At 45.7% G+C, this 25,156-nt stretch overlaps 2 protein-coding genes across 4 annotated transcripts; one reads left to right on the top strand and one right to left on the bottom strand.

Annotated features, from left to right (window-relative positions):
* Window positions 1-481: 481 nt before the first annotated feature.
* Window positions 482-14,548, bottom strand: ITFG2 (integrin alpha FG-GAP repeat containing 2). Of its 3 annotated transcripts, XM_087724854.1 has the most exons (13): window positions 14,422-14,548; window positions 12,612-12,683; window positions 12,371-12,466; window positions 11,557-11,598; window positions 10,623-10,812; window positions 9,500-9,642; window positions 8,712-8,860; window positions 7,620-7,714; window positions 6,076-6,129; window positions 4,543-4,634; window positions 3,613-3,730; window positions 2,092-2,265; window positions 482-1,088 (listed from the first exon to the last, which is right to left on the bottom strand). In XM_087724854.1, the coding sequence occupies exons 3-13, from the start codon at window positions 12,371-12,373 to the stop codon at window positions 1,015-1,017; spliced, it is 1,134 nt and encodes a 377-aa protein (XP_087580980.1). In that variant the 5' UTR covers window positions 12,374-12,466; window positions 12,612-12,683; window positions 14,422-14,548; the 3' UTR covers window positions 482-1,014. The 3 variants fall into 3 exon arrangements, with proteins under 3 accessions (XP_087580980.1, XP_087580978.1, XP_087580979.1); XM_087724852.1 differs by lacking the exon at window positions 12,612-12,683; XM_087724853.1 differs by lacking the exon at window positions 12,612-12,683 and having other exon boundaries at window positions 10,623-10,797.
* Window positions 14,549-17,875: 3,327 nt separating this feature from the next.
* Window positions 17,876-25,156, top strand: GNPDA2 (glucosamine-6-phosphate deaminase 2). Its single transcript, XM_087724851.1, has 6 exons — window positions 17,876-18,214; window positions 19,212-19,313; window positions 20,193-20,375; window positions 22,060-22,244; window positions 23,370-23,544; window positions 24,891-25,156. Exons 1-6 carry the CDS (start codon window positions 18,091-18,093, stop codon window positions 24,950-24,952), a joined length of 831 nt encoding a protein of 276 aa, XP_087580977.1. The 5' UTR covers window positions 17,876-18,090; the 3' UTR covers window positions 24,953-25,156.

The following is a 25,156-nucleotide window of genomic DNA, read 5'->3' as shown; positions in this document are numbered from 1 at the left end:
CTGGGGAGGGCAGAAATGAGCAAAACACCCCCCCACCCAGTCTCCCAAGAGCACTCTATAAGCTTCCTAAAGTCTGCCTTTTTTTTTTTTTTTTACAAAAAATGGGCCATTTTTTGCTCGTTTTTGGTCCCCCCCCAAGCACTCTGCAAGCTCCCTAAAGGCTATTCATGTCTAAAAAGGGGGGGGGGCGTTTTTGCGAAAAAATGGGCCGTTTTTGGGAGATTTGCAGAGTGCAATTTTTTTTAAAAAAAAATCCTCTTCAAAACCTTGCTGCGTCTTATACCCCGATGTGTCTTATATGCTGAAAAATATGGTAGATCAATCCTTGCCCCGAGTCTCTCCATCAATCCAGTTTAAGGGCCTCCAGAATCCCCCACAAAGTAGATGCCAGCTGCTGAAGCACCTCCTGCATTCTTTCTTGCCCTGCGTGCTTCTGGGAATAGAAGCAACATCTTGAATAATGGGAACGTTACAAACTGAACGAGGTCACGACTTTTCTTTATTGAAGCTTTCCTTAAAAACCCGTAACTAAAGACCAAGGGGAAGAAAGTAACAACACAAGATTCATCCTAATGACATGTTTACATATATACACATACGTATTTATATATTCAACCTTGCGCCTCTCGGCTTTTAAGGACAGAGGGAGCATATCTTGGCAATAGCACTTAAGACTTATACACCGCTTCCCAGGGCTTTTACAGTCCTCTCTAAGCCGTTTACGGGCTCAGCCTGTTGCCCCCAACCATCTTGACTCCTCATTTTACCGACCTCGGAAGGACGGAAGGCTGAGTCAACTTTGAGCCGGTCAGCATCGAACTGCTGGCAGTGGGCAGAGCCAGCCTGCAATACTGTATTCTAACTACTGCGCCACCAGGGCTCGTAAAACTTCCGTTGCAAGTTGCTCGTTCCTGATTACGCCCTGGCAGGACTGGAACACAGGACATCGGAGTCTTAAGGAGCCCGGCGAAGCATATCAAGAGTGCTGGCGATGGAGTTTCTTCCGCGCCGAGACTACTTAACAGCTTTCTTGGGAAAGTATAAGGTCTTGTGAATCAGATCCTTGACGGCTGAAACGTCATCTTTGGCTATGAAAACAAAGAAGAAGATACAGTGTTACTTAAGAGGGGCGCTGTGCATAACACCCAGGAAAAGCACCGGTAGTCCCCAACTTACAACAATTCATTTAGGGGCCCTTACTAACTTAACTGCAGTGATTCACTTAACAATCGTCGCGAGCAAAGGGGGTAAAATGGGACTCACTTAGCAGGAGACATTTTTAGGTTCAATTATGGTCATGAGTAATAACCATCTCTGCACAAATAGACGTTAAGGTAAGACGTTAACGGTCCAGGAAACCAGCCTTCAAGAACAAGGCCAGGATGTTGATACTCTTCCATTAGATCTTTGATGGTTGATATTACACCTCTTGTTTTGGCCCGCCAGCTGCCAGCAGAGCTGGCGGAAGACCTGGATGATGAGGAGGTTGGGGAGGAACTTGGGCCAGTTCTGGAGTCTGGGGAAGGCTCTGATGGACGCTCAGCATCGGACGCAGAGATAGAGCCAGGGTCGTCCGGCATTTCCCAGCCACCGGAGAGGCAGCTGCCTTTGGAGGCTGAGATGAGTGAGGAGGAAGAACAGCTGGGGCCAGTTCCAGATGCGTGTATGTGCAGAGCTGTTAGAAGAACAGCGGAGGACAAGGAGTAAACTCGGGAAGCAAAGCTGGGGAATAAATGGAAGGAAAGGGGAGTGGTGGTCGTAGGAGACAACAGTTCGTATTTCTGAAGATTTTGCTCATTGTGTTTCGTGCCACAAAGACTGCAATTATTGCAAGGAACTGATAAGATCTGTTAACTCCTTGGACTATTGCCTGGACTTTTCGGTGGGTGAATGCAATTAATTCACAAGGGATAAATAAAGAGGGTTTTTTAATGACAAGGAGTCGGGTTCCGCTAAGGCTGGTTCAGAACAAGCTCTAATAATACGTGGAATAATCCTAAATCTTACTTCCCGCTCTCTGGAAGGCATACACCGGATAGTTGCTCTGTGAAACCCTGGTAGAAACAACCGCAAAGAAGCTTACCAACCTACCTATATCCAGCCGAAGCAGGAGTTCTCCGCATTCAGAATTATTCTCGAGCGTCTTCAGCAAATTGGTGGACTCCATCCTTTCTAACTGCACGTCCCAATAGATGTAGATCTTCTGGTTGAAACTGACGTAGACCAGGCAAGGGCTGTTATGGTCTCCTTTGCAAGAATAGAAGCCTGGAGGGAGATGACGCCATGGTTAAGTCAAGAAGAGGACCGCCAGAAAACATCCAACCACTTTTAAATCCTGCTTTAAATCCCTAAACGACATTTCAAATCCTGAGAGGCCACCGGCAAATGTGTACCGTATTTTGGGAGTATAAGATGCACTTTTTTCCCTCATAAAAGAGGGTGAAAATTTGAGTGAGTCTTATACACCAAATGTAGCCCCGCCCACCCAGCGACCGCCACCCTTTGGCCTCTTACCTCCCAGCAATTTGCCTCCTTGCAGCAAACAACCTGTTTCAGTTTCAGCACAGCCTTATTAGCACAAGCAACTGATTGTCGGTTGGATCGGCCTCCCAACGATCAGCTGCTTCAGGCTGCAGGGATTGCCACAGCCTATTGCTGCCTGTGGGTGCCTCGTTTTCGGCCTCAGCATCCCGTTTTCAGCCTCCGCAAGCCCGCCCTGCTTTCCGCCTCCAAACGCCCCATATTCCACCCATTCCAATCCCTGCCGCATGGAACTGGCGGGAAAAGGGGCACGCAGAGGCCAAAAACGGGATGCAGAGGCCGAAAATGGGGTGTGTTGAGGCGGCAATAGGCTATGGCAATCCCTGCAGCCTGAAACAGCTGATTGTTGGGAGGCTGATCCAACTGACAATCAGCTGCTTGTGCTAATTGGGCTGTGCTGAAACAGGTCGTTTGCTGCAAGGAAGCAAATTGCTGGGAGGCAGATCCCCCCCCCGGTTTTCCTCCCCAAAAGCTAGGTACCTCTTATACTCCAGAGCATCTTATACTCCGAACAATATGGTAATTTAACCTAGAAATAGGTTAAAGTCTGTGATGGTGGCACGCAGAGCCATCTGGGCAGGCGCATTGTCCCCCCCAGCTCAGCCAGCTGGTTGTCGGGTTTCCGGCGGTCTGGCACGTGTGTGCGCCTTTGGGTTTGGGCACTTTGCCTAAAAGATGCGCCATCACTGATATAGGCGGTCTACAAGAGTCGCCAAAACAAGGGGCAGCGTTTTTATTCTTCGGCAGAAACAGAGAGCATTTTAGGGAAGAATCTGAGTGGAAAGAATTAATCTCCCATAATTCAACTGTACACAGCGGTTGGCAGTGTGCAAAGGCATTTTCTTTCTCCTGGGAAGTAATTTCTACCGAGGATGTAAAGTTTGGGAGGGGGGGGGGAATGGCCCATTCCTTTATAATCAAGGGTGGACCTGTCTTAAGAAGTCACGCTAGCCAAATCCTCAAATCAATCGGAATAGAGCTGGAAGGGACCTTGGAGGCCTTCTGGTCCTGGGGTGTCTGTGTGTGAGTTTTCGGACCTGTGAGTTAGAAAACGGCCAGGGATTTGCTCACCGGCACAGAAGGCGCTGACGTTTTCATCCACTTGGAACCTGGCCACCGTCCGGTTGTGATCGATGATGTACGTCTGTCCATCCCAAGCGCAAGCGATCACCTCCTCGTAACCGTTTCCCTGAAAGTGTGGGAAACTTTCTCAGAAAGAAGCCGTCTGTCTGAATGGCAGCCATGCTCTCTCTCTCTCCTCCTCCCCTCTGTCTCTCTCTCTCTTCCTCCCTCTTTCTCTGTCTCTCCCGTTTCTGCCTCTCTTTCTCCCCTTTTCTCCTCTGTCTCCTTTCTCTCACTGTCTCTGTCTGTCTCTCCTCTCTCTTTTCTCCTCTATCCCTTCTCTCTCTCTCCCCCGTCTCTTTTTCTACCTCCCTCCCTGTCTCTCTGTCTCTCTCTCTCTCTCCCTGTCTGTCTCTCCTTCCCTCCCTTCCTCTTCCTCCGTCACTCTGCCGTTTCCGCCTCTTTCTCCCTGTCCCTGTCCCTCTTTCTCTGTGTCTCTCCTCTCTCTGTCTGTCTCTCCTCTCTCCCTCCCTCCATCTGTTTCTTGCCATCTCTCTCCCCTTCCCTCCCTCTGTTTCTGTCTCTCTCCCTTTCTCTGTCTCTCTTCTTTCTCCTCTCTCCCCCCCCTTTCTTCTCTCTCCCCCTCTCTTTCTCGCCCTCCCTGTCTCTCTCCCTCTCTGTCTCTGCTCTCAACATCTGGGTCGGGAAAAGGGACAAAGGCAGCAAGAGAAGGATGTAAGAGGCTATAACAGTTGCAAATCAGACCGTCTGAGCTGTTAAAAGAGAGCAGGACAGGGCTATAATTTCCAAAAACCGGGTGCCACGACAGGTGCAGTGGGGGAACTGAATAGAATTAGACTGTTATGTCTCTTAACAGTCCTTCCGTGTCTGGATACATCTTGCTTGCCCCAAGTGCCGGTCAGCTAGGCAAAAACCTACCGTGACGTCCAGTTTTTCCAGAGCAAAAAGTTGATGGTCCACTTGGACAGACCACAGCAGCTTGTCTGCTCCCTCCATGAGCTTCAGGGTCCCTGGAAGGGGACAAAGAAAGGACGAGTAGCAATTCCGCCGTTCCCCGAGGGCTCCCACGGAGGAGCAAGTCCAGGGCAGGCTCGTCCCAGCATCTTGAAATGTTTCAACCCTTTGTAGGCTGCCACGGGGATGACAAGGGACATTCTGAGGGAAGGGCAGATGATATAAATCAGGGGTCCCCAACCTGTGGGCCGCAGCCCACTACCGTGTAGTGGCCTATTCGCAACCGGGCTGCGCGAGTGGAGGGCCAGAGGGCGAGTATGCATGAACACAGCCTGTTGTGGCCTGCCAGAGAAGCTGGTGGCAGACTTGGACAATGAGGAGGTTGGGGAAGAAGTTGGGTCAGTTCTGGAGCCTGGGGAAGTCTCTGATGGAGGCTCTGCGTCGGGCGCAGAGATATAGCCAGGGCCGTCCGACATTTCCCAGCCACCAGAGAGGGAGCTGCCTTTGGAGGCTGCTATGAGTGGGGAGGAAGAACAGGTGGGGCCTGTTCCAAATGTGTGTATGCGCAGAGCTGTTAGGAAAGGAGAACAACAGAGGACAAGGAGTTGACTCAGGAAGCAAAGCGTTTGTGGACGCTGAATGGCCCCTCCCTGGCTGGGGAATAAATAGAAGGAAAGGGGAGTGATGGTCGTAGGAGACAACAGTTCGTATTTCTGAAGGTTTTGCTCATTACGTTTTGTGCCACAAAGACTGCTTGCCAGAACTTAATTTGCAGCTCATGGCCTTGCAATTATCGCAAGGAACTGATAAGATCTGTTGCTGCAGCTAACTCCTTGAAGGACCTGCACTCGAATGCAATTAATTTCCAAGGTGTAAATAAAGGAAGGGTTTTTCTTTGCGGGGAGTCTGTTTCTTTGCTTCCGCGAAGGCTGGGATATAACAGCCCCACTCGCGTGAGCGGTGAAGACTCTCAGCCCTACTTGGGTGAGCCCACCACTCACACGCAAATGAAGCCATTCTCTCTTCCCCTCCCTTGCCTCCCGGCGCCAGGTTGGGGAACGCGGATATGAATGAACGTGAATTGAATCCTTTTTAGTTCTTGAGACATTTGAGCTCCTTCCGGAGTCTCAAAACCTACTTCTGTAGTTGGGGTTTGGTCTTAGAACATGGGGATGGGAGCAGGGGGGGAGGAAGGACAAAAAACAGAAGAAATCAGGCATATGTAAAGCTTAGGCAAGTGAAGGGGGAAAAAATGCTCCTTATCTGCTATATTCATGAACACGCATAATTCAACAATTGTGGATTGAAAGCACTTTTTATTTCTTCAGGAATATCCCGGTTTTTTTTAAACTTTTGGGAAAGCGTATAATATCGGGATGGTTTTGGTTTTAGCAAAAAAACGAATTGTGATTGCACTGACAATCCGAAAAGCTTCTTAAATACAGCCCCATCTCTTCCCCCCGTCTCCGTCCTCATTCCAAGAAAATCAAGACTTACCATCTAAAGTGCAGAGCGCAAACAGACCGAGGCCTTTCGGCTCCTTTGAACAACCTGCAAAGAAAGAATGCAAGAGGTTAGGAGAGGCCCCTATTCTATTCCTCTTTCAATCCCATCCCATCCCATTTTTCCTTTCCTTTCTATTCTTAATTCATTCCACTATTGTTCTATTCTGTTCTATTCTATTTAGTCTATTCCATTCCATATTCTATGCTATTCTCTGTTCTATTCCTCTTTCAATTCCATCCCATTTTCCTTTCCTTTCTATTCTTAATCCATTCCACTATTGTTCTATTCTGTTCTATTTAGTCTATTCCATTCCATATTCTATTCTCTGTTCTATTCCTCTTTCAATCCCATCCCATCCCATTTTTCTTTCCTTTCTATTCTTAATTCATTCCACTATTGTTCTATTCTATTTAGTCTATTCCAGTCCATATTCTATTCTATTCTATGTTATGTTCTATTCCTCTTTCAATCCCATCCCATCCCATTTTTCCTTTCCATTCTATTCTTAATTCATTCCACTATTATTCTGTTCTGTTCTATTTAGTCTATTCCATTCCATATTCTATTCTCTGTTCTATTCCTCTTTCAATTCCATCCCATTTTCCTTTCCTTTCTATTCTTAATCCATTCCACTATTGTTCTATTCTGTTCTATTTAGTCTATTCCATTCCATATTCTATTCTCTGTTCTATTCCTCTTTCAATCCCATCCCATCCCATTTTCCTTTCCTTTCTATTCTTAATTCATTCCACTATTGTTCTATTCTATTTAGTCTATTCCAGTCCATATTCTATTCTATTCTATGTTATGTTCTATTCCTCTTTCAATCCCATCCCATCCCATTTTTCCTTTCCATTCTATTCTTAATTCATTCCACTATTATTCTGTTCTGTTCTATTTAGTCTATTCCATTCCATATTCTATTCTCTGTTCTATTCCTCTTTCAATCCCATTCCATTTTTCCTTTCCTTTCTATTCTTAATTCATTCCACTATTGTTCTATTCTATTCTGTTCTATTCTAATTTCTATTCTATTCTACTATTCCTTATTCCATTCCATTAGGATTTTTAGAACACACAGTCCTCAACTTACAAACTGTTCATTTAACGACAGCAAAATTACGACGGGCCTCAGAAAATCATTACAAGCACTTAGGACTGTCCCGCCAACCCGCATGGTCGCGCAATCGCTGCTTGACCGCTTGTCGGCTGGGCCACATTTACAATCGGCCGCAGCCTCCTATCGTCCCACGGCCCCAATTTGCTGCCTTGCTTCCATCCCTGCTTGTGGTACTGCGTTCAGGAGTAGCTGAAATTCTTGAGGTTTTTTTTTTCCAAGGTCATTTGGTCACGTCCGGCTGGAGAATCCTGGGAGTTGAAGTCCACAAAGTTGCCACGTTTGGAGCCCCCCGCCCCCCCTTTCGGGTCTAAGCCACAGAGGGATGAAACTTTCGCGTTGCGTCTCTCTGGAAATCCAGTATATTTTCTGATCATTATTATTTTTTTCCCCGATGAATCGAACGGCTACCGCTTACCTCTGCCAATGGTTCCTATCAGATGAGTGGAAACGTTCTTGTTGTGAATTCTACCCGACGTCTGGTGAAGAATGACATCCCGGATGGGGCCTTCCCTGAAGAGTCGTAAAGAAAAGGCAGAAGATCTTAACGGGACAACAGAATTGTCTCGCCGTTTGGTGGAAAGAGAATCTGCTGACCTGGCGCCCAAACACGACGGTAAATGGTTCCCTTTCGCGGGAATGCCGGCAGTCCCGGCAAAAATTTTCTCTCTCACCGCAGGCTAACAAGTCCGTCCGACAGGGAGATTAATAGTTGTCTGCCACATCTATTCATCTCTGCCCCCTGCCTTTTATCCCCAAAGCTACAGTGGGGCTTCGCTAGCAGAGGTGGCTCTTTCAGACCAAGGTCCGGCCCATAGATTTCCACTGCTTTCCTCTCCTCTGCCACATCTATTCATCTCCGCCCTCTTCCTTTTATCCCCAGAGCTCAGCTGGGGCTTCACTAGCAGTGGTGGCTCTTTCAGCCCAAGGACCAGCCCATAGATTTCCAATGCTCTCCTCTGTCACATCTATTCATCTCCGCCCTCTGCCTTTGATCCCCAGAGCTCAGCTGGGGCTTCGCTAGCAGTGGTGGTTCTTTCAGCCCAAAGACCGGCCCATAGAGTTCCACTGCTCTCCTCTCCTCTGCCACATCTATTCATCTCCGCCCCCTGCCTTTGATCCCCAGAGCTACGGTGGGGCTTCGCTAGCAGCGGTGGCTCTTCCGTCCCAAGGACCGGCCCATAGATTTCCACTGCTCTCCTCTCCTCTGCCTTCGGCACATCCGTGTGTCAGTCACTGGACGCAATTGGGTCCAGCATCTGGGCGGTTGGCACCTCCTTAAAGAAGCCACCCATTGTCCTTCAGTGGAGGGGGCACTGACAACACACAACAAATCTGATTTGTGTGTGTGTGGGGGGGGGGACGTGAAAATAAAATGCCCGCCGCACTGTGATGCGGTACGTGTGGGAAGAGCGAAGTGATCTTGGGCTGCCCAACTACCACAAGAGGTTGGTAACAGCTGAACCTCACTGGGTGGACATTGTTCCCTGGGAATTCTGGGTTACCTCACCTGCCGGATGCAGAGCTGTCCACGCTCTCGGTGGGAGGCTGCTGCTCTTGTTTCCAAGTGCAGAGCAAGACCGCGTAACCACAGCCTGGCTGGGAGACCATCATCTGACGGGAGCCATCGGCATCTGAGTTCACAGAGAGACTATCCACCTGTCCTCACCACGGGAAAGAATCAAAGGCTCATCAGCCGAGAGAATTTCCACTACAACTACCAGCACTATTCTCCCTGGGCTCTGCCCTTTACTCTGTCCATCCTTCTTTCTTTCCTTTTCTTCCTTCCCCTTTCACCAACTTTTCCTTCCTTTATCTATTTTGCTTCCATTTTTCCTTCCTTCTGATCTTTTCTTTCTTTCTCTTCCTGCCTTTTCCTTTACTCCTTCTATTTTTCCTCTTTCCCACCTTTTCCTTCCTTCCTCTCTCACCAACTTTTCCTTTATCTATTGCTTCCATTTTTCCTTCCTTCTGATCTTTTCTTTCTCTTCCTTTTTCTTTATTTCTTCTATTTTTCCTCCTTCCCACCTTTTCCTTCCTTCCTCTCTCACCAACTTTTCCTTCCTTCTCTATTTTTAATTTTTTTTTTAGAATTGTATGTTGTAAGCCGCCCGGAGTCCTTCGGGATTGGGCGGCATATAAATTTATTAAATTTCAATTTCCAATTTCAAACTAAACGAAGCTGAAGTTAAGGCGGCAACAGCTGCAAAGCTAACTCTGCTAACTCCCCATAGTTCCATTCCCTGGGTTTATTGATTGATGAAACTTCTGTGCTGTCTTTCTGTCCTCATGTCCTACCTGTCCTTCCAGCAGCCATTTTTTCAGCAGCACCAGCTGCCCAGAGAGGCTGTTGGAGCCCTCGGACGCGGAGTCCTCCCACCGAAAGGCTCGGACCACGCGGTCAGTGTAGCCGATCACCAATTCATTTTTTCCATCTCCATCTGCGGAGAACGCAAAGCAGGCTCAAGCTTGTATTGTGGAAGATCCAATGGCAGAAAATCAAAAGGAATCTGTCTTCCCAAACCCTCATCATACGCTGTGCCCTCCGATAATCGTTTATTTTTCAATCAGTGGCCCAAGACCCTTATTCGTTTTCCAAAATCTTAGTATAAGACAGAACGAAAAATAAAGATCTTTTTTTTGCAATAAAAGGACATGATTTCTGAAGCGGGTGTGCTTAATTCTATCCCACTGGCTCAAATTAATTCCCAAGGCGGTTAATTAAAATTAGGTTTTAATTTCTTTAAAACTCAAAAGAAAGCTACATGGTAAACTATAATTTGTAAGCTTTGTTCTACTAGTCAAAGAGTTTAGCTTCATTTTTTCAAAGAGAAAGGAGGAGGAGGAGAAGAAGATTAAAAAAAAGAAAAAAGAAGAAGGAGGAAAAGGAGGAGGAGGAGAAGGAAAAGAAGATTTAAAAAAGAAGGAAAAGGAGGAGGAGGAGAAGAAAAAGAAGATTAAAAAAAGAAGGAAAAGAAGAAGGAGGAAAAGGAGGAGGAGGAGAAGGGAAAAAAGGAGAAGGAAAAAAGAAAAAAAGGAAAAGGAGAAGAAGAAGAAAAAAGGAGAAACAAGAAACACTAAAACGCAAAAGAAGAGAAACAAAAGAAGGAAGAAGAAAAAAGGAGAAACAAAAGGAGAAACGAACACAAAAGAAGGAAGGAGGAGAAGAAAAAAGAAGAAAGGAGAAACAATAAGAAACACTAAAACACAAAAGAAGAGAAACAAAAGAAGGAATAAGAAAAAGAAGAAACAAAAGAACAAGAACACAAAAGGGAGGAGAAGAAGTAAGAGAAGGAAAAGAACTGAAGAACAACTGAAGAATAGAAGGAGGAGGAGAAGATGGAGGAGAAGGAGAAGAAGAAAGAAAGAAGGAGGAGGATGAGGAGAAAATCGCTTCTGTTCAAAGGGAGCATCTACTCACCGATATCATCTATCAGCATCACTTTGGTGTTGGCTGGGATGTGCTGCTTAAATGCCAGCTTTGGATCATCTCGGTTCAGGAGCTCGTGGTGGCCTAGCGGATCCCCGTGCTTTGAAGGAGACGTGAGGTCAAAGAGATGAAACCAACCTTCGGCACTCACCGCAACAACCAAATTCTGGCAAAGAAAAGCCTGAATAAGTAAGGGGTAGCCAGCTAGATTCAGCACCGGGCAAATTAAGTGAAGCTTTTCATTCAGAAAACAAACAATAAAAACAATTCTAGACTCCATTTGTTTTTCATATCCTGATTCTGCAGCAAGAAAATCCACCCGGTATCGGTAACTGGTGCCATCATAAAGACTCTCGTGATGGCAGTTGACTTCATCGGCTTTGGTGGCTGGGCCACGAAGGAGGTTTGATCGTAAAGGTGGTTTCAAAACCTTCTGAAAGATAACAGGAATAACCAGAAAGTCTGGATAAAGCTCTGGGATGGAACACAGAAAGTCCATTTATAACTCTGAGTTGCGTATATGTAAAGGTTCCCCTTGCACATATGTGCTAGTCGTTCCCGACTCTAGGGGGCGGTGCTCATCTCCGTTTCAAAGCCGAAGAGCCAGCGCTGTCCGAAGACGTCTCCGTGGTCACGTGGCTGGCATGACTCAACACCGAAGGCGCACGGAAGGCTGTTCCCTTCCCACCAAAGGTGGTTCCTATTTTTCTACTTGCATTTTTTACCTGCTTTCAAACTGCTAGGTTGGCAGAAGCTGGGACAAGTCACGGGAGCTCACTCCGTTACGCGGCGCTAGGGATTCGAACTGCCAACCTTTCTGATCGACAAGCTCAGAGTCTTAGCCATTGAGCCACTGTGTCCCTTAAAGACACATGTACACACACAGAATTTGGAGGGTTTTTTTTTAAAAAAAAAATGCAGTTACCTTCTTTTTATTGCAGATGTCTCCAATGCCAACGCAGGTGAGCTGAAAAGGGAAAGCATTGATTTGATTCGCTCCCCCTTCCAAAAATAAACAGCAGGAATATAATATAATATGATTAGATTAGAATAGAATGGAATAGATAAATCAGCATAGAATAGAGAATAGAATGGAGTAGAATAGATAATTCAGAATAGAATAGAATAGGAAAAAACCAGAACAGTAAAGTAGAATAGAGCAGTGTTTCTCAACCTTGGCAACTTGAAGATGTCCGGACTTCAACTCCCAGAATTCCCCAGCCAGCAAATGCTGGCTGGGGAATTCTGGGAGTTGAAGTCCAGACATCTTCAAGTTGCCAAGGTTGAGAAGCACTGGAATAGAGGAATGAAGAATTAGAATAGAAATAGAACAGGAATAGAGTAGAGTAGAATAGAATAATGAAGAATTAGAACAGAACAGAATAATAACTTTATTGTCACTTTGTGCATTGATCAGCGTACATTAAAATGAAGTTTCATGGCAAAGCAAGGATAAAGAAGAGGTTACACAAATCAGTGCAGTATACATAAAACCTACAAATATTGCAAGGTAAAGGCAATAAAGGTGAGCCTTTCTTTTCTTTCCCATTACATCTTTCAAATTGTCTTTTATTCATTAATTAATTTCAGGCAAACTCCTCTGAGAATCATTTGGGCTGAAGCAACGGATTAAAAAAACAAAACAAAATTAGAAATGCAGAGGATTTACTTAGCGTAATCTTGCGACGGAAGTATCAGATTGTAAACAGCACTGACGGTAGATTTCATTTTTCACTCACCATTCCTTGACAGGATCGCAAAGTCCAAGGCTGGCTGTCATCATTCTTGTATACAAACAGTTTCCCATTAGTGTCTCCAACCACCAGTTCATTCAGCTGGAGAGAGAAAATAAAAGAAAACATTAACAAAATTTCTTTTTTTAAAAAAATTCAACATTTAAAAAAAAAATTTATTCAAACTTTTTATTCATTTTTTTTCATTCTTCATCCCCCGCCTCCCCGCTATTTCTTAACTACAAACCTCCAATTATGTGAGATGGAATCAGCTACGCAGGCTCAACAATTTGATGTCAGAATAGCCTCATTAAAACCTCTGCAACAAGAAAATGTGTCTGTCTATCTGGGATGCTTATTCATACACTGCCCAGAATCCCACTGCGAGAGAGACAGCAGTTCCTAAATGTGATAAGGACAGAAGCTACAAATAGATAGAAGCTAGATAGAAATAGATGATACGGGCAGAAATGATGGAAATAGATGATAGAAATAGATGATATAGATATTTTATATATACATACATACATACATATATAAAGATTCTAGAGATATGATATATAAAAATAGATATAACAACAGATGACAGAAAGATGATATTTTTATGTGTATGTGTATATACGTATGTATGTTTATTCTAGCGATATAAATATTGATAGATATATACATACAGATAATAGACAAATTATATAGTCGATATTGATAGGATATATATATATATATATATATATATGTATGTATGTATGTATGTATGTATGTATGTATGCATACATGCATGCATGCCTACATACATACATACGATAAAGACAAATTATATAGTCGATAGATAGATGATAGATAGATGATAGATAGCTAGATAGATATTAGATTTTTTACAACCCCTGGTAAGCCCCAATTATGGGAGGAAGCTAACTGCTTCCATCATCTGTCACAAGAGTCCATCATGACAGATAGATAAGCACAAATATATATATATATATATATATATATGTGTGTGTGTGTGTGTGTGTGTGTGTGTGTGTGTGGTGTGTGTGTGTGTGGTGTGTGTGTGTGTGTGTGTGGTGTGTGTATGTGTATGTGTATATGTATGTATGTATATATGTATATATGTATATATGTATATATATATAAACATACACACACACAAACATATATATACATAGAGATATGATATAGATATATAAATATTGATAGATATATACATGCAGATGATATATAGTCGATATTGATAGGTGAGATATAGATAGATAGATAGACATATAGAGGATAGAGACATAGATGATATTGATAGTTGCTATATATAGAAATATCTAAAAATAGATTTTGATAGAAATATAAAGATAGATGATAACGAAATAAATTGTACTCAGATGACACAGTGATTGATTAAATGTTTGTTTTAAAAGAAAAATTAACTTTTAGGAAAAAAAGAATTCCCTCTATATTATCATTTCCTTTTTTTATATCTCCTCTTTTCTAACTTCTATTTCTATTATATATTTGAAGAGACAGAAATAGATGATATTGATAGTGCGTCTCTCTCTCTCTCTCTCTCTCTCTCTCTCTCTCTCTCTGTATGTATGTATGTATGTATGTATGTATGTATGTATATGTCTTTGGTTATTCGGGTTTTCTCCCGCATAAAATTGGAAGTGTCTTGGCGATCAGATATATACATACATATATGTATATATGTATCAGATATAGATATAGATATATATCTCAGATACATACATGCATACATACATCAGATGTATCCATATCTATATCTCTATACCAGATACGTACATGACATGTACATATATCTCAGATACATCTATATATGTATATATCTCTATATATACAGGCGAGAGACATAGATGATATTGATAGTTGCAATATAGCGAGATAGATATATCTCTATTTCTACCTCTACATCAGATATAGACATATAGAGATAGAGACGATAGAGATATTGATAAGAGAGAGATAGGGAACCATAGAGACAGACGATAAAGAGACCGGCCAAAGGCCTCCCTCCGTTCCGCTCCCCCCCCCCTGCCCGTCCTCCTACCCACCGTGTCGTTGTCGGCGTCGCCCAGGGCGACGGCGCGCGGGAAGAGGCTGCCGCCGAAGTCGAGAGCCACCCGGCGGACATAGCTCACCGAGCGCATGGCCGCTCTAGCGCCGGCGGCTCTCTTTCTCTGGCTGGCTGCGGAGGGACTTCCGCTTCCTGCGCGTGCCCATCCTCGGGAAATATGACTCGGGGAAGAGCCGCGCGTGGCCTGGACGGGACTCGCGCGCGCCCCCTGCCTGCCGGAGATGAAGTTTGCCAAGCGCTCGCAAGGAGAGAGACCTTGATCTGGACAAGCCAAAGTTAAACGAACAACAAACCGGGATAACATTGGAGAGAAAAATGAAACCGCGGGTCCAGCCCGCTGTTAAGCCCAGCAACCCTGATTGGCAGGTGGCTCCCTTCCTGGTAGCCAGTAATCCTCTCTCTAACGACCGCGTCTAGAATTTATGTTGCTAAGTGGGGGGAAAAATAGCTGTGAGCTTTGTCCCATTTTATGACCTTTCTTGCCACAGTTGTTAAGTGAATCACTGCCTTCATCAAATTAGTAACCTGGTTGTTAAGTGAATCCGGCTCCCCCCCCGACTTTGCCTGGTCGCAAAAGGGGATCACACGACACACCCTCCCTCCAAGGACACTGCGACCGTCATAAATGTGAGTCAGTGGCCAAGCATCTGAATTTTGATCATGTGACGCCGATCCCCAACAACCCACCCGATTCAACGCTAACCAATTTTTCAGGTCTTCCTTTAGCTGTTAACATTGATTTCCCCCAGAACCCCACATTTAGTAGAGGATGTAAATTATCCACTAGGTGAAGAAAATAAGAAACAATTTGCCATTCCAGGCAACGAGTTGCATTAAGAGATGCTCTTTTAATAGAATCATTGATGAGGATAAAATATGTAAACTTTTGGTCTTCTGTGAAGAAATTCCATGGAGTAGAACTAAGGATCTAATTGGTATTACCAATAGCTACGTGAATACAAAACTTTATGGGTACCTTAATTGTATGGGCAATTTCCTTCCTTCTTTCACAGTCTTTTATCTATCTATCTATCTATCTATCTATCTATCTATCTATCTATCTATCTATCTATCTATCTATCTATCTCTATCCTATCTATCTATCATCTATCTATCTATCTATCATCATCTATCTATCATCATCATCATCTATTTATATGTATCTATCTACCTATCTATCATCTATCTATCTTATCTATCTATCTATCTCATCTATCTATCTCTATCCTATCTATCTATCTATCTATCTATCTCTCTCTCTCTCTCTCTCTCTCTATCCTATCTATCTATCTATCTATCTATCTATCTATCTATCTATCTATCTATCTATCTATCTATCTATCATCTATCATCTACCTACCTACCTACCTAATCCATCAAATCATCTATTATGTCTGTCTATCTATGAGACTCTCTATCAATTATCTATCTATCTATCTATCTATCTATCTATCTATCTATCTATCTATCATCTATCTATCTATCTATCATCTATCTATCTATCTATCTATCTATCATCTATCTACCTACCTACCATCCGTCAATCTACCTTTCTACCCCCTATTTACCTACATTCCTACCTGTCTATCATCCATCCATCTATCAATCATCTATCTACCTACATACCCATATACCCACTACCTACCTACCTACCTATCAATCAATCTATCATCCATGCATCCATCTATCATCCATCCATCCACCTACCTATCATCCATCCATCCTTCATCCACCCATCATCTATCTGTCTGAATGTCTACTCATTTACATGTCTACCTATCTATCTAATCTATCTCTCAATTTATTCTCTTCCTCTTTCTCTCTTTCCTTCATCTTATTTTTTCCTCCCTCCCTAACTTTTCCTTTAATTTTCTCCCTTCGATTCTTTCCTCCTTCCTTCTCCTTTCTCTTCCTAACTTTCCCTTTTCTTCCATTTTTCCTCCTTAGCTTTTATTCCCTTCCTTCCTTTTCTCCTCCTTACCTTCCCCTTTCTCTTCCTGCCTTTTCCTTTCTTCCATTTTTCCTCCTTCCTGCCTTTTCCACCTTCCCTCCTTTCCGTTCTTTCTCATTCCCATCTCCTTCTCCCCCACTCTCTCCCCAACGAGCCCCGCAACCGCCTCCTAAAAGCCCAGTCAAACGCTCCTGAGCGAGAGTCGCTGTCCCGTCCCGCGCACGCGCGCTGGCTCCTTCGGCGCTCCTTTCTTCCCACCCTCGCGGAGCGCAGCGCAGCGCAGCGCAGCGCAGCCTCTTCGACTTGCGCGGGGCGGAGGAGCTGGAGTGGGCGAGGCTCATCCCGGAAGTCTTGCCCCCCCCCCGCCCTCCCTTGCAGGATTTCCCCGGGCAGGTGAGCCTTGGAGAGGCAGTGGGGCTGCGGGGTTTTTTCTATTGGGGTGGAGTGGTGAGAGCGTGACTGGGCTTTTATAAGCATCCTTAATGCGGGCGGAGAAGCTTGGAAATCCTGGCTGGGGGCTTGGTGAGTGGGTGGGTGGGTAGGTGGGTCAATGGATGAAGGGTTGCAGAAACCGGGCATGGCTGGATTTAGTGAAGAGAACGACCAGGGGAGACAGGATAGCAGTGGTCCAATATTTGAGGGGCTGCCAGAGAGAGGAGGGGGGTGGGGGTGGGGGTCAAGCTATTTTCCAAAGCAGCTGAAGGGAAGGACAAGAAGCAATGGATGGAAACTAACCAAAGAGAGAAGCAAGCTGGACCCAAGGAGGAATTTTCCGACAGTGAGAACAATCCGCCCATGGAACAGAAGTTGACTTCTGAACTGGTGGCAGCTTCATCCCTGGAAGGTTTCAAGAAGGGGCTGGACTGCCCTGTGTCAGAAATGGTCTTCTGCTTGGGCATGGGGGTTGGACTAGATGACCCCCAAGGTCCCTTCCAACTCTGTCGTTCTGTTATTCAGAAGTTGTGGGAGGTTCATCGTTGGAGGCTTTCAAGAAGAGACTGGATTGCCACCTGTCAGAAATGGTGTAGGATCTCCTGCTTGGGCAGGGGGTTGGACTAGATGACCTCCAAGGTCCCTTCCAACTCTGTTAATTAATTTACCATCCCTGGAGGCTTTCAAGAAGAGACTTGAGCTGTCCTCTGTCAGAAACGGTGTAGGGTCTCTCCTGCTTGGGCAGGGGGTTGAACTAGATGACCTCCAAGGTCCCTTCCGACTGGATGAATTACCTTTTCCTGCAATTGGCGCCATGGTATTTTTTTGACAGAGGTTGATGTAGATGGCCATGGAAGGTGTGGTTTTTTTTTCCTTTCTCTCTTCCTTTTTCAGCAATAATCTAGTTTGAAGTCTGTATCCCTTCTGGTATGTTTCTATTCTGTTACAAAAGCTGCAGCCTTTTAAAATGTGATATTTATTTGCTGAGGCTTTAAAAAGAGGAAGGAAATTCACACTTCATCCATATGAAGCTTCTGTTTTGTTCTAGGGCAGTGGTTCCCAAACTTGGCCACTTTAAGACTTGTGGACTTCAACTCCCAGAATTCTCCAGCCAGCTCTGCAGAGCCGACAGGCCCCAACAGGAGTGTTGTCTCTGCCAAAACATGCTTGCTTGAATAACCGTCCGGCTTGGTTTCTCCCACAGCATCCGTTGTGCGTGTGTGTGTGTGTGTGTTGCTTCGGGACGGCTGTTTCACAAACAGCATGAGGCTCGTAATCCTAGAAAACTATGATTTGGCCAGCGAATGGGCCGCAAAATATATCTGCAACTGCATCATTCAGTTCAAACCCAACGAAAGCCGATATTTCACCCTTGGCTTACCGACAGGTGAGTCCCTTTGTCTGTCTGTCTGTCTGTCTGTCTGTCTCTGTTCTATATTTTTGCTCTTGAACAGTGTTTCTCAACCTTGGCAACTTGAAGATGTCCGGACTTCTACTCCCAGAATTCCCCAGCCAGCATTCGCTGGCTGGGGAATTCTGGGAGTGGAAGTCCGGACATCTTCAAGTTGCCAAGGTTGAGAAACACTGCTCTTGAAGATAAGGAGGAATTAATGGTTTACTTGGGTTTAGTGGCTAAGTTTCACTCACCTGGTGCTTTTCTCTCCTGAGTAAAAATCTGGATTAAATTTAGGAATTGGATCATGCGTCGATTCGTGCCGTATACAGGTCCTTCCAGTGACTTATCTGTATACTACGCCTGTCGGAACGAGGGCTGTGAAAATATCTACAGACCCCCTCGCATCCTGGACGTAAATTGTTTCAACTTCTCCCCTCAAAACGACGCTATAGGGCACTGCACACCAGAACAACTAGACACAAGGACAGTTTCCATCCTGAAAGCCATCACTCTGCTAAACAAAGCATGGCAAGTGTGATTTTCGGCCACCTGGAGGGCTGGGAGAGGCTGTTTTCGCCCTCCCCAGGTTTCGGGAAAGCCTCCGGAGCCTGTGAAGGGCAAAAAAACCAGGCCCAACTGGCCAACTGGAAGTTTGGAAACTTTTCCCGGCCCCTTGGAAGCCAAAAACTGATCCCCTTGGGCATGCACAAGTGGGCAGGGAGCATTGCGTTGTGGGTGTGGGGCATGGGAGCACACCGTCGCGCATGCATGCAAAATTTTGGCAGGTGTTTGCAAAAAGGTTCGGCATCTCTGCTATAGGGCACTGCACCCCAGAACAACTAGACACGAGGAGAGTTTTATACTCCGAATAAAAATGGAAAAAAAAATACAGTAATTATAAGCGGACTTGCGATCGACCCATCTCTTTTGCAATTCGAATTGCAAAACATTTTTCTTAGTGCATAATGAAACCATTTGCTTGACGCAGGAAGCACACCCTTGGGATGCTACCGGAAGCTGATAGACTATCACAAAAGAGGAGATCTCTCTTTTAAATATGTGAAGACATTCAACATGGATGAATACGTAGGTAAGTTGTTGTTGTTGTCTGTCAGAATCAGGACTGGAGGGGGACCTTGGAGGTCTTCTAGTCCGGCCCCCTGCTCAAGCAGGTTACACTAGACCACTTCAGTCAAGTGTCTGTCCAGCCTCTTCTTAAAAACCTCCAGGGATGGAGCAGCCACGACTTCTGGTGGCAAGCTGTTCCACTGGTTAATTGTTCTCACTGTCAGGAAATCTCTCCTCAGTTCTAAGTTGCTTCTCTCCTTGATGAGTTTCAATCCATGGTTTCTTGTCTTGCTTTGGAAAATAGGTTCATCCTCTCCTCTTTGTGACAGCCCCTCAAATATTAGAATACTGCTATCATGTCCCTCCTAGTCTTTCTTTTCCCTAAACTAAAAAAGTTAAAAGTAAAGTTTCCTCTTGCACATGCGTGTTAGTTGTTCCTGACACTAGGGGACGGTGCTCATCTCCGTTCCAAAGCTGAAGAGCCAGCGCTGTCCGAAGACGTCTCCGTGGTCATGTGGCCGGCATGACTCAACGCCGAAGGCGCACGGAACGCTCTTCTCTTCCCACCAAAGGTGGTTCCTATTTTTCTACTGGCAATTTTTACGGTGCTTTCGAACTGCTAGGTTGGCAGAAGCTGGGACAAGTCACGGGAGCTCCCTCCGTTACGCGGCGCTGGGGATTCGAACCGCCGAACGGCTGACCTTTTTTGATCGAGAAACTCAGCGTCTTAGCCACTGCGTCCCATTTCCCTAGGCTAGCCAGACCCAAATCCTTCCCCAAATACCGGTGTTCATTCAACATGGGACAGAGTTGCATGCTTCAATCCATTCCACGTCCCTTTAATTATTATTATTATTATTTTTGAGTTCCAGGAAATTAAACCGGTCTGCTTTGGTTCCAGGGCTTCCGAGGAATCATCCAGAGAGCTACCATTCTTACATGTGGAACAATTTTTTTAAGCACATTGATATAGATCCAAACCACGCTCACATTCTCGACGGGAACGCGCCGGATCTGAAAGCCGAGTGCGACGCCTTTGAAAAGAAAATAGAAGAAGCTGGAGGGATTGAGCTGTTCGTTGGAGGTGAGATTTTTGGGGGGGTTATTAAGCAAAAAAAATAAAATAAAAATAAAATGGAAAGTATTAGTGAGTAATCCAATTAGCACAAGGTGCTATTTAAGTTATCATTCAATGAGGAATAAAATAATGCAGGGTAGTCTTAAGACTTATGGCCAGACTTGAGCCAGTGTTTTATGTTGCTAAGTGAGACACTTGTCAAGTGAGTTTGCCCCGCGCTAAGCCTCTTGATGCGGGTGAAGGAGGAGAGTACAGAAGTTGGCTTGAAACTCAACATTAAGAAAACTAAGATCATGGCATCCGGCCCTCTCAATTCCTGGCAAATAGATGGGGAAGAAATGGAGGTGGTGACAGATTTTATTTTCCTGGGCTCCAAGATGGGGACGGCAGCCAAGAAATCAAAAGAGGCTTGCTCCTGGGGAGGAAAGTGATGGCAAATCTAGTCAGCATCCTAAAAAGCAGAGACATCCCCCTGCCAACAAAAGTGTGTCTAGTCAAGGCTGTGTTTTTCCCAGTTGCAATGGATGGCTGTGAAGGTTGGACCATAAGGAAGGCTGAGCGCCAAAGAATGGAGGCCTTTGAACTCTGGGGCTGGAGAAGAAGACTCTTGCATTGAGTCCCTTGGACTGCAAGGCCATCCAACCGGTCAGTCCTAGAGGAGATCAACCCTGGCTGCTCTTTAGAAGGCCGGATCCTGAAGAGGAAACTCAAAACTCTTTGGCCACCTGATGAGAAGGAAGAAGGACTCCCTGGAGAAGAGCCTCATGCTGGGAACGATGGAGGGCAAAAGAAGAAGAAGGGGACGTCAGAGAAGGAGGGGGCTGGATGGAGTCAATGAAACAGCCGGCGTGAGCTTCAATGGACTCCAGAGGATGGTAGAGGACAGGAAGGCCTGGAGGAACGTGGTCCAAGGGTTCGCGATGGGTCGGACACGACTTCGCAACTAACAACAATAACAAGATTTAATGGCCGGATGCCCTTCCCTGTTGCCAATGTGGAGTTTTGTTCAGCAGATATTGGTTTGGTTTGGTTTATTAGATTTATATGCCGCCCTTCTCCCAAGGACTCAGGGCGGCATACAACATTAAAAAAAAAACATATTACAGAAGTTAAAAAGAATTAAATAGAATATATTAGAATTAGAATTAACAATGACATTTTTAAGAAAATTCAATTCAATTCAATATATTCTCATTATGCCCAGAGAGAGAAATTTCTGCCTCTACCTAGCATCGAACTCACAGCCTCCTGATTGTGAGGCGAGAGCTCCACCTCTAACGCCACCTTGATTTCGTGACTGTTCAAAGTTACAATGGTGCAGGGAAAAAGCGACAGCATTGTTATTCACATGATTTTTGTGAGGTTGCCACCGTCACATGATCAAAATTCAGAGGCTTGGCAACTGACTCATATTTACGACGGTTGCAGCGTCCCGGGGGGGGGGGTCCCATGACAAGCAAAGTCGGGGAAGCCAGATTCCCTGAACAAACAGGTTACTCGCTTAACAAATCGCAGCAATCCACTTAACAACGGCGGTTAAGAAAACTGGGCAGGCCTCACTTAACCAATGGTCTTGCTTAGCGCCGGAAATTTGGGGCTCCGTGGTGGGTCGTAAGTCGAGGACTCCCTGTATCGAGAGCGTTCACAATCAAGGGTGTGGTTTTGTCGTTTGTGGCTTTTTTCCCCCAAGGAATTGGTCCAGATGGTCACATCGCTTTCAACGAGCCGGGATCCAGCTTGGTATCGAGAACGAGATTGAAAACACTCGCCATGGACACCATCCTGGCGAACGCAAAATACTTCGACGGCGATTTATCGAAGGTTCCAACTATGGCGTTGACGGTTGGCGTGGGAACGGTCATGGATGCCCGGGAAGTAAGAACATAACGTCTTTATACTTGCATTTTTTCCTTTAATGTATCCGAAAACTGGAGTGCCGTATAAGTCGCGTCCTTTAGAATTAGTGTATTATAAATCGCCATTTAACGACCCCGGGGTGGAGTCTGGGCAATGAAATGGAGCTAGCAGAGTGTTTTAATGGCCGGATGCCCTTCCCTGTCGCCAATGTGGAGTTTTGTTCACGTTGTGGCCAGCAGAGCTGGCAGCAGATTCGGCCGGGGAGGAGGTTGGGGAGGAACCTGGGCCAGTCCTGGGGGCTGGGGAAGGCTCGGAGGAGGGCTCTGTGTCGGAGGCAGAGAGGGGGCTGAGGATGTCTGACAGTTATCAGCTGCCTTCGGAGTCAGACATCAGTGAGGCAGAAGAACAGCTGGAGCCTGTTCCCAGTGTGTGCATGCACAGAGCTGCCAGACGAAGGGAACAGTTAAAGAACAGGGGTTGACTTGGGAGTAAGGCCAACAGGTGGACGATGAATGGCCCCTCCCAGAGGAGATAAAAGAGGAGCAAAAGGGGAGTGGAGTTTGCAGGAGACCATTAGTTCGCTTAATTGGTTTGTGACTCTCCGAGACTCCTTGCCAAGTTCTGCAGATATCAGCCTGGCAGCTCTCCAAGCCAGATAAGGTCTGTGACTGTAAATCCTCCCTCGAAAGACTTTGCTGGATGTGAAGGAGCAGAATTCAGAGTCAATTAATAAAAGGGTTATTTTAAAAGGGTTATAGGAGAAAGAGTTTGCTGCCCGCTTTTGGGAAGCCTCGGTGAGAACAGTTCAGCAGAGATATTCTCATTGTGCCCAGAGAGAGGAATATCTGCCTCTCCCTAGGCTCGAACCCACAGCCTCCTGATGGGCGGGGCGAGAGCTCCACCTCTAGGCCACTGCAGCACCAGATTTAGTCCAATACTAAATCTCTATGTCAGAGGTGGGGGAACCATATGGCTTCCTTTGTGACTTGTGGACTTCAACTCCCAGAATTCCTGGGAGTCGGAAGACCACAAGTCTTCGAAGTTGCCAAGGTTGGACACCTCTGGGCTTAGTATATCTTCTCTTGAGATTGAGGGTGCTGCTTTCATAGGCATCTCCTTGACTCTGCTCCGTTCGTCTCCCAGGTCATGATCCTCATCACGGGGGCCCACAAAGCCTTCGCCTTATACAAGGCGATCGAGGAAGGGGTCAACCACATGTGGACGGTGTCTGCCTTTCAACAGCACCCCCATACGATCTTCGTCTGCGATGAAGACGCCACGTTAGAACTCCGGGTTAAAACGGTGAAGTATTTCAAAGGTGAGTGTTGTCCTCTTGGAGGAGCTGGGCATGGGTGCAATGCTTCTCAAAACCTTGGCAACTCGAAGATGTCCGGATTTCAACGCCCAGAATTCCCCAGCCAGCGAATGACGAGGTGGTGCAGTGGTTAGAGCGCAGCACTGCAGGCTACTTCAGCTGACTGCTTTCTGCAGTTCAGCGGTTCAAATCTCACCGGCTCAGGGTTGACTCAGCCTTCCATCCTTCCGAGGTGGGTAAAATGAGGACCCGGATTGTTGTTGGGGGCAATATGCTGTCTCTGTAAACCGCTTAGAGAGGGCTGAAAGCCCCATGAAGCGGTATATAAGTCTAACTGCTATTGCTATTCCTTCCTTCTCCCTCTATCCCTCCCTCCATCCTTTTCCTTCCTTCCTTCCTTCCTCCCTATCCCTCCCTCCATCCTTTTCCTTCCTTCCTTCCTTCTCCCCTATCCCTCCATCCATCCTTTTCCTTCCTTCCTTCTCCCTCTATCTCTCTCTCCATCCTTTTCCTTCCTTCCTTCCTTCCTTCCTTCCTTCCTTCCTTCAAGGTTGACTCAGCCTTCCATCCTTCCGAGGTGGGTAAAATGAGGACCCGGATTGTTGTTGGGGGCGATATGCTGACTCTGTAAACCGCTTAAGAGAGGGCTGAAAGCCCTATGAAGCGGTATATAAGTCTAACTGCTATTGCTATTCTGGGAGTTGAAGTCCAGACATCTTCAAGTTGCCAAGGTTAGCAATAGCAGTTAGACTTATATACCGCTTCATAGGGCTTTTGGCCCTCTCTAAGCGGTTTACAGAGTCAGCATATCGCCCCCAACAACAATCCGGGTCCTCATTTTACCCACCTCGGAAGGATGGAAGGCTGAGTCAACCTTGAGCCGGTGAGATTTGAACCGCCGAACTGCAGATAGCAGTCAGCTGAAGTGGCCTGCAGTGCTGCACCCTAACCACTGCGCCACCTCGGCTCTTGATAGGTTGAGAAACACTGATCTCGAGAAAATAAGTAAGGTTGACAGTATTTCAGGGACTTTCCGTCTTTGACTTAGCACCGTTTTTCACACTTACGACCGTTGCTGCGTGCCCATGGTCTTGTGACTTACGTATGCAACCTTCCCTTCCAATGAGCAAAGCCAGACTCACTTAAGAACCGTGTGACTGACTTAAAAACCGCAGGGATCCACTTAACAACCAGTATGGCCCAGAAAGGCGAAAGACTCGCTTAACCAATGTCTCGCTTAGCGATGTACGTTTTGGGTTCAGTCGTATTACGTGCAACGAATGAAATAACGTTAACTAGCAATATGACTAATGGGAGATTCGGTTTTGTTTTTTTCTTTTATCCTCAAGGTTTAATGCACGTGCATAACAAGCTAGTGGAACCTCTACGCAGCATGAAAGAGCAAAATTGATGGGAGAGGAAGGACCACACCGGCGTCGTTTTTGGGGAGGACCCTGGCTTGTGTGTTTTGGGGAGCACCACTGCTAGGGAGAATGGTGAAACGTTGGCTAAAACCGAGGGTCTTTTGAAACCCAGGGCTTGTGGTTTTGTTTTCCTCGCGGTCCAAAATATGTGTGTGTAACATTCCACTCAACACTGTCAAAAGCCTTTTTTT

The sequence above is a fragment of the Thamnophis sirtalis genome, unplaced genomic scaffold, assembly GCF_051295495.1.
Source record: "Thamnophis sirtalis isolate CommonGarterSnake01/CBP01778 unplaced genomic scaffold, rThaSir2_p1.2 scaffold_10, whole genome shotgun sequence".
NCBI classification, from domain to species: Eukaryota; Metazoa; Chordata; class Lepidosauria; order Squamata; family Natricidae; genus Thamnophis; species Thamnophis sirtalis.
The sequence above is the reverse complement of the archived record's forward strand: the minus strand, read 5'-3'. Positions and strand labels throughout refer to the sequence as shown.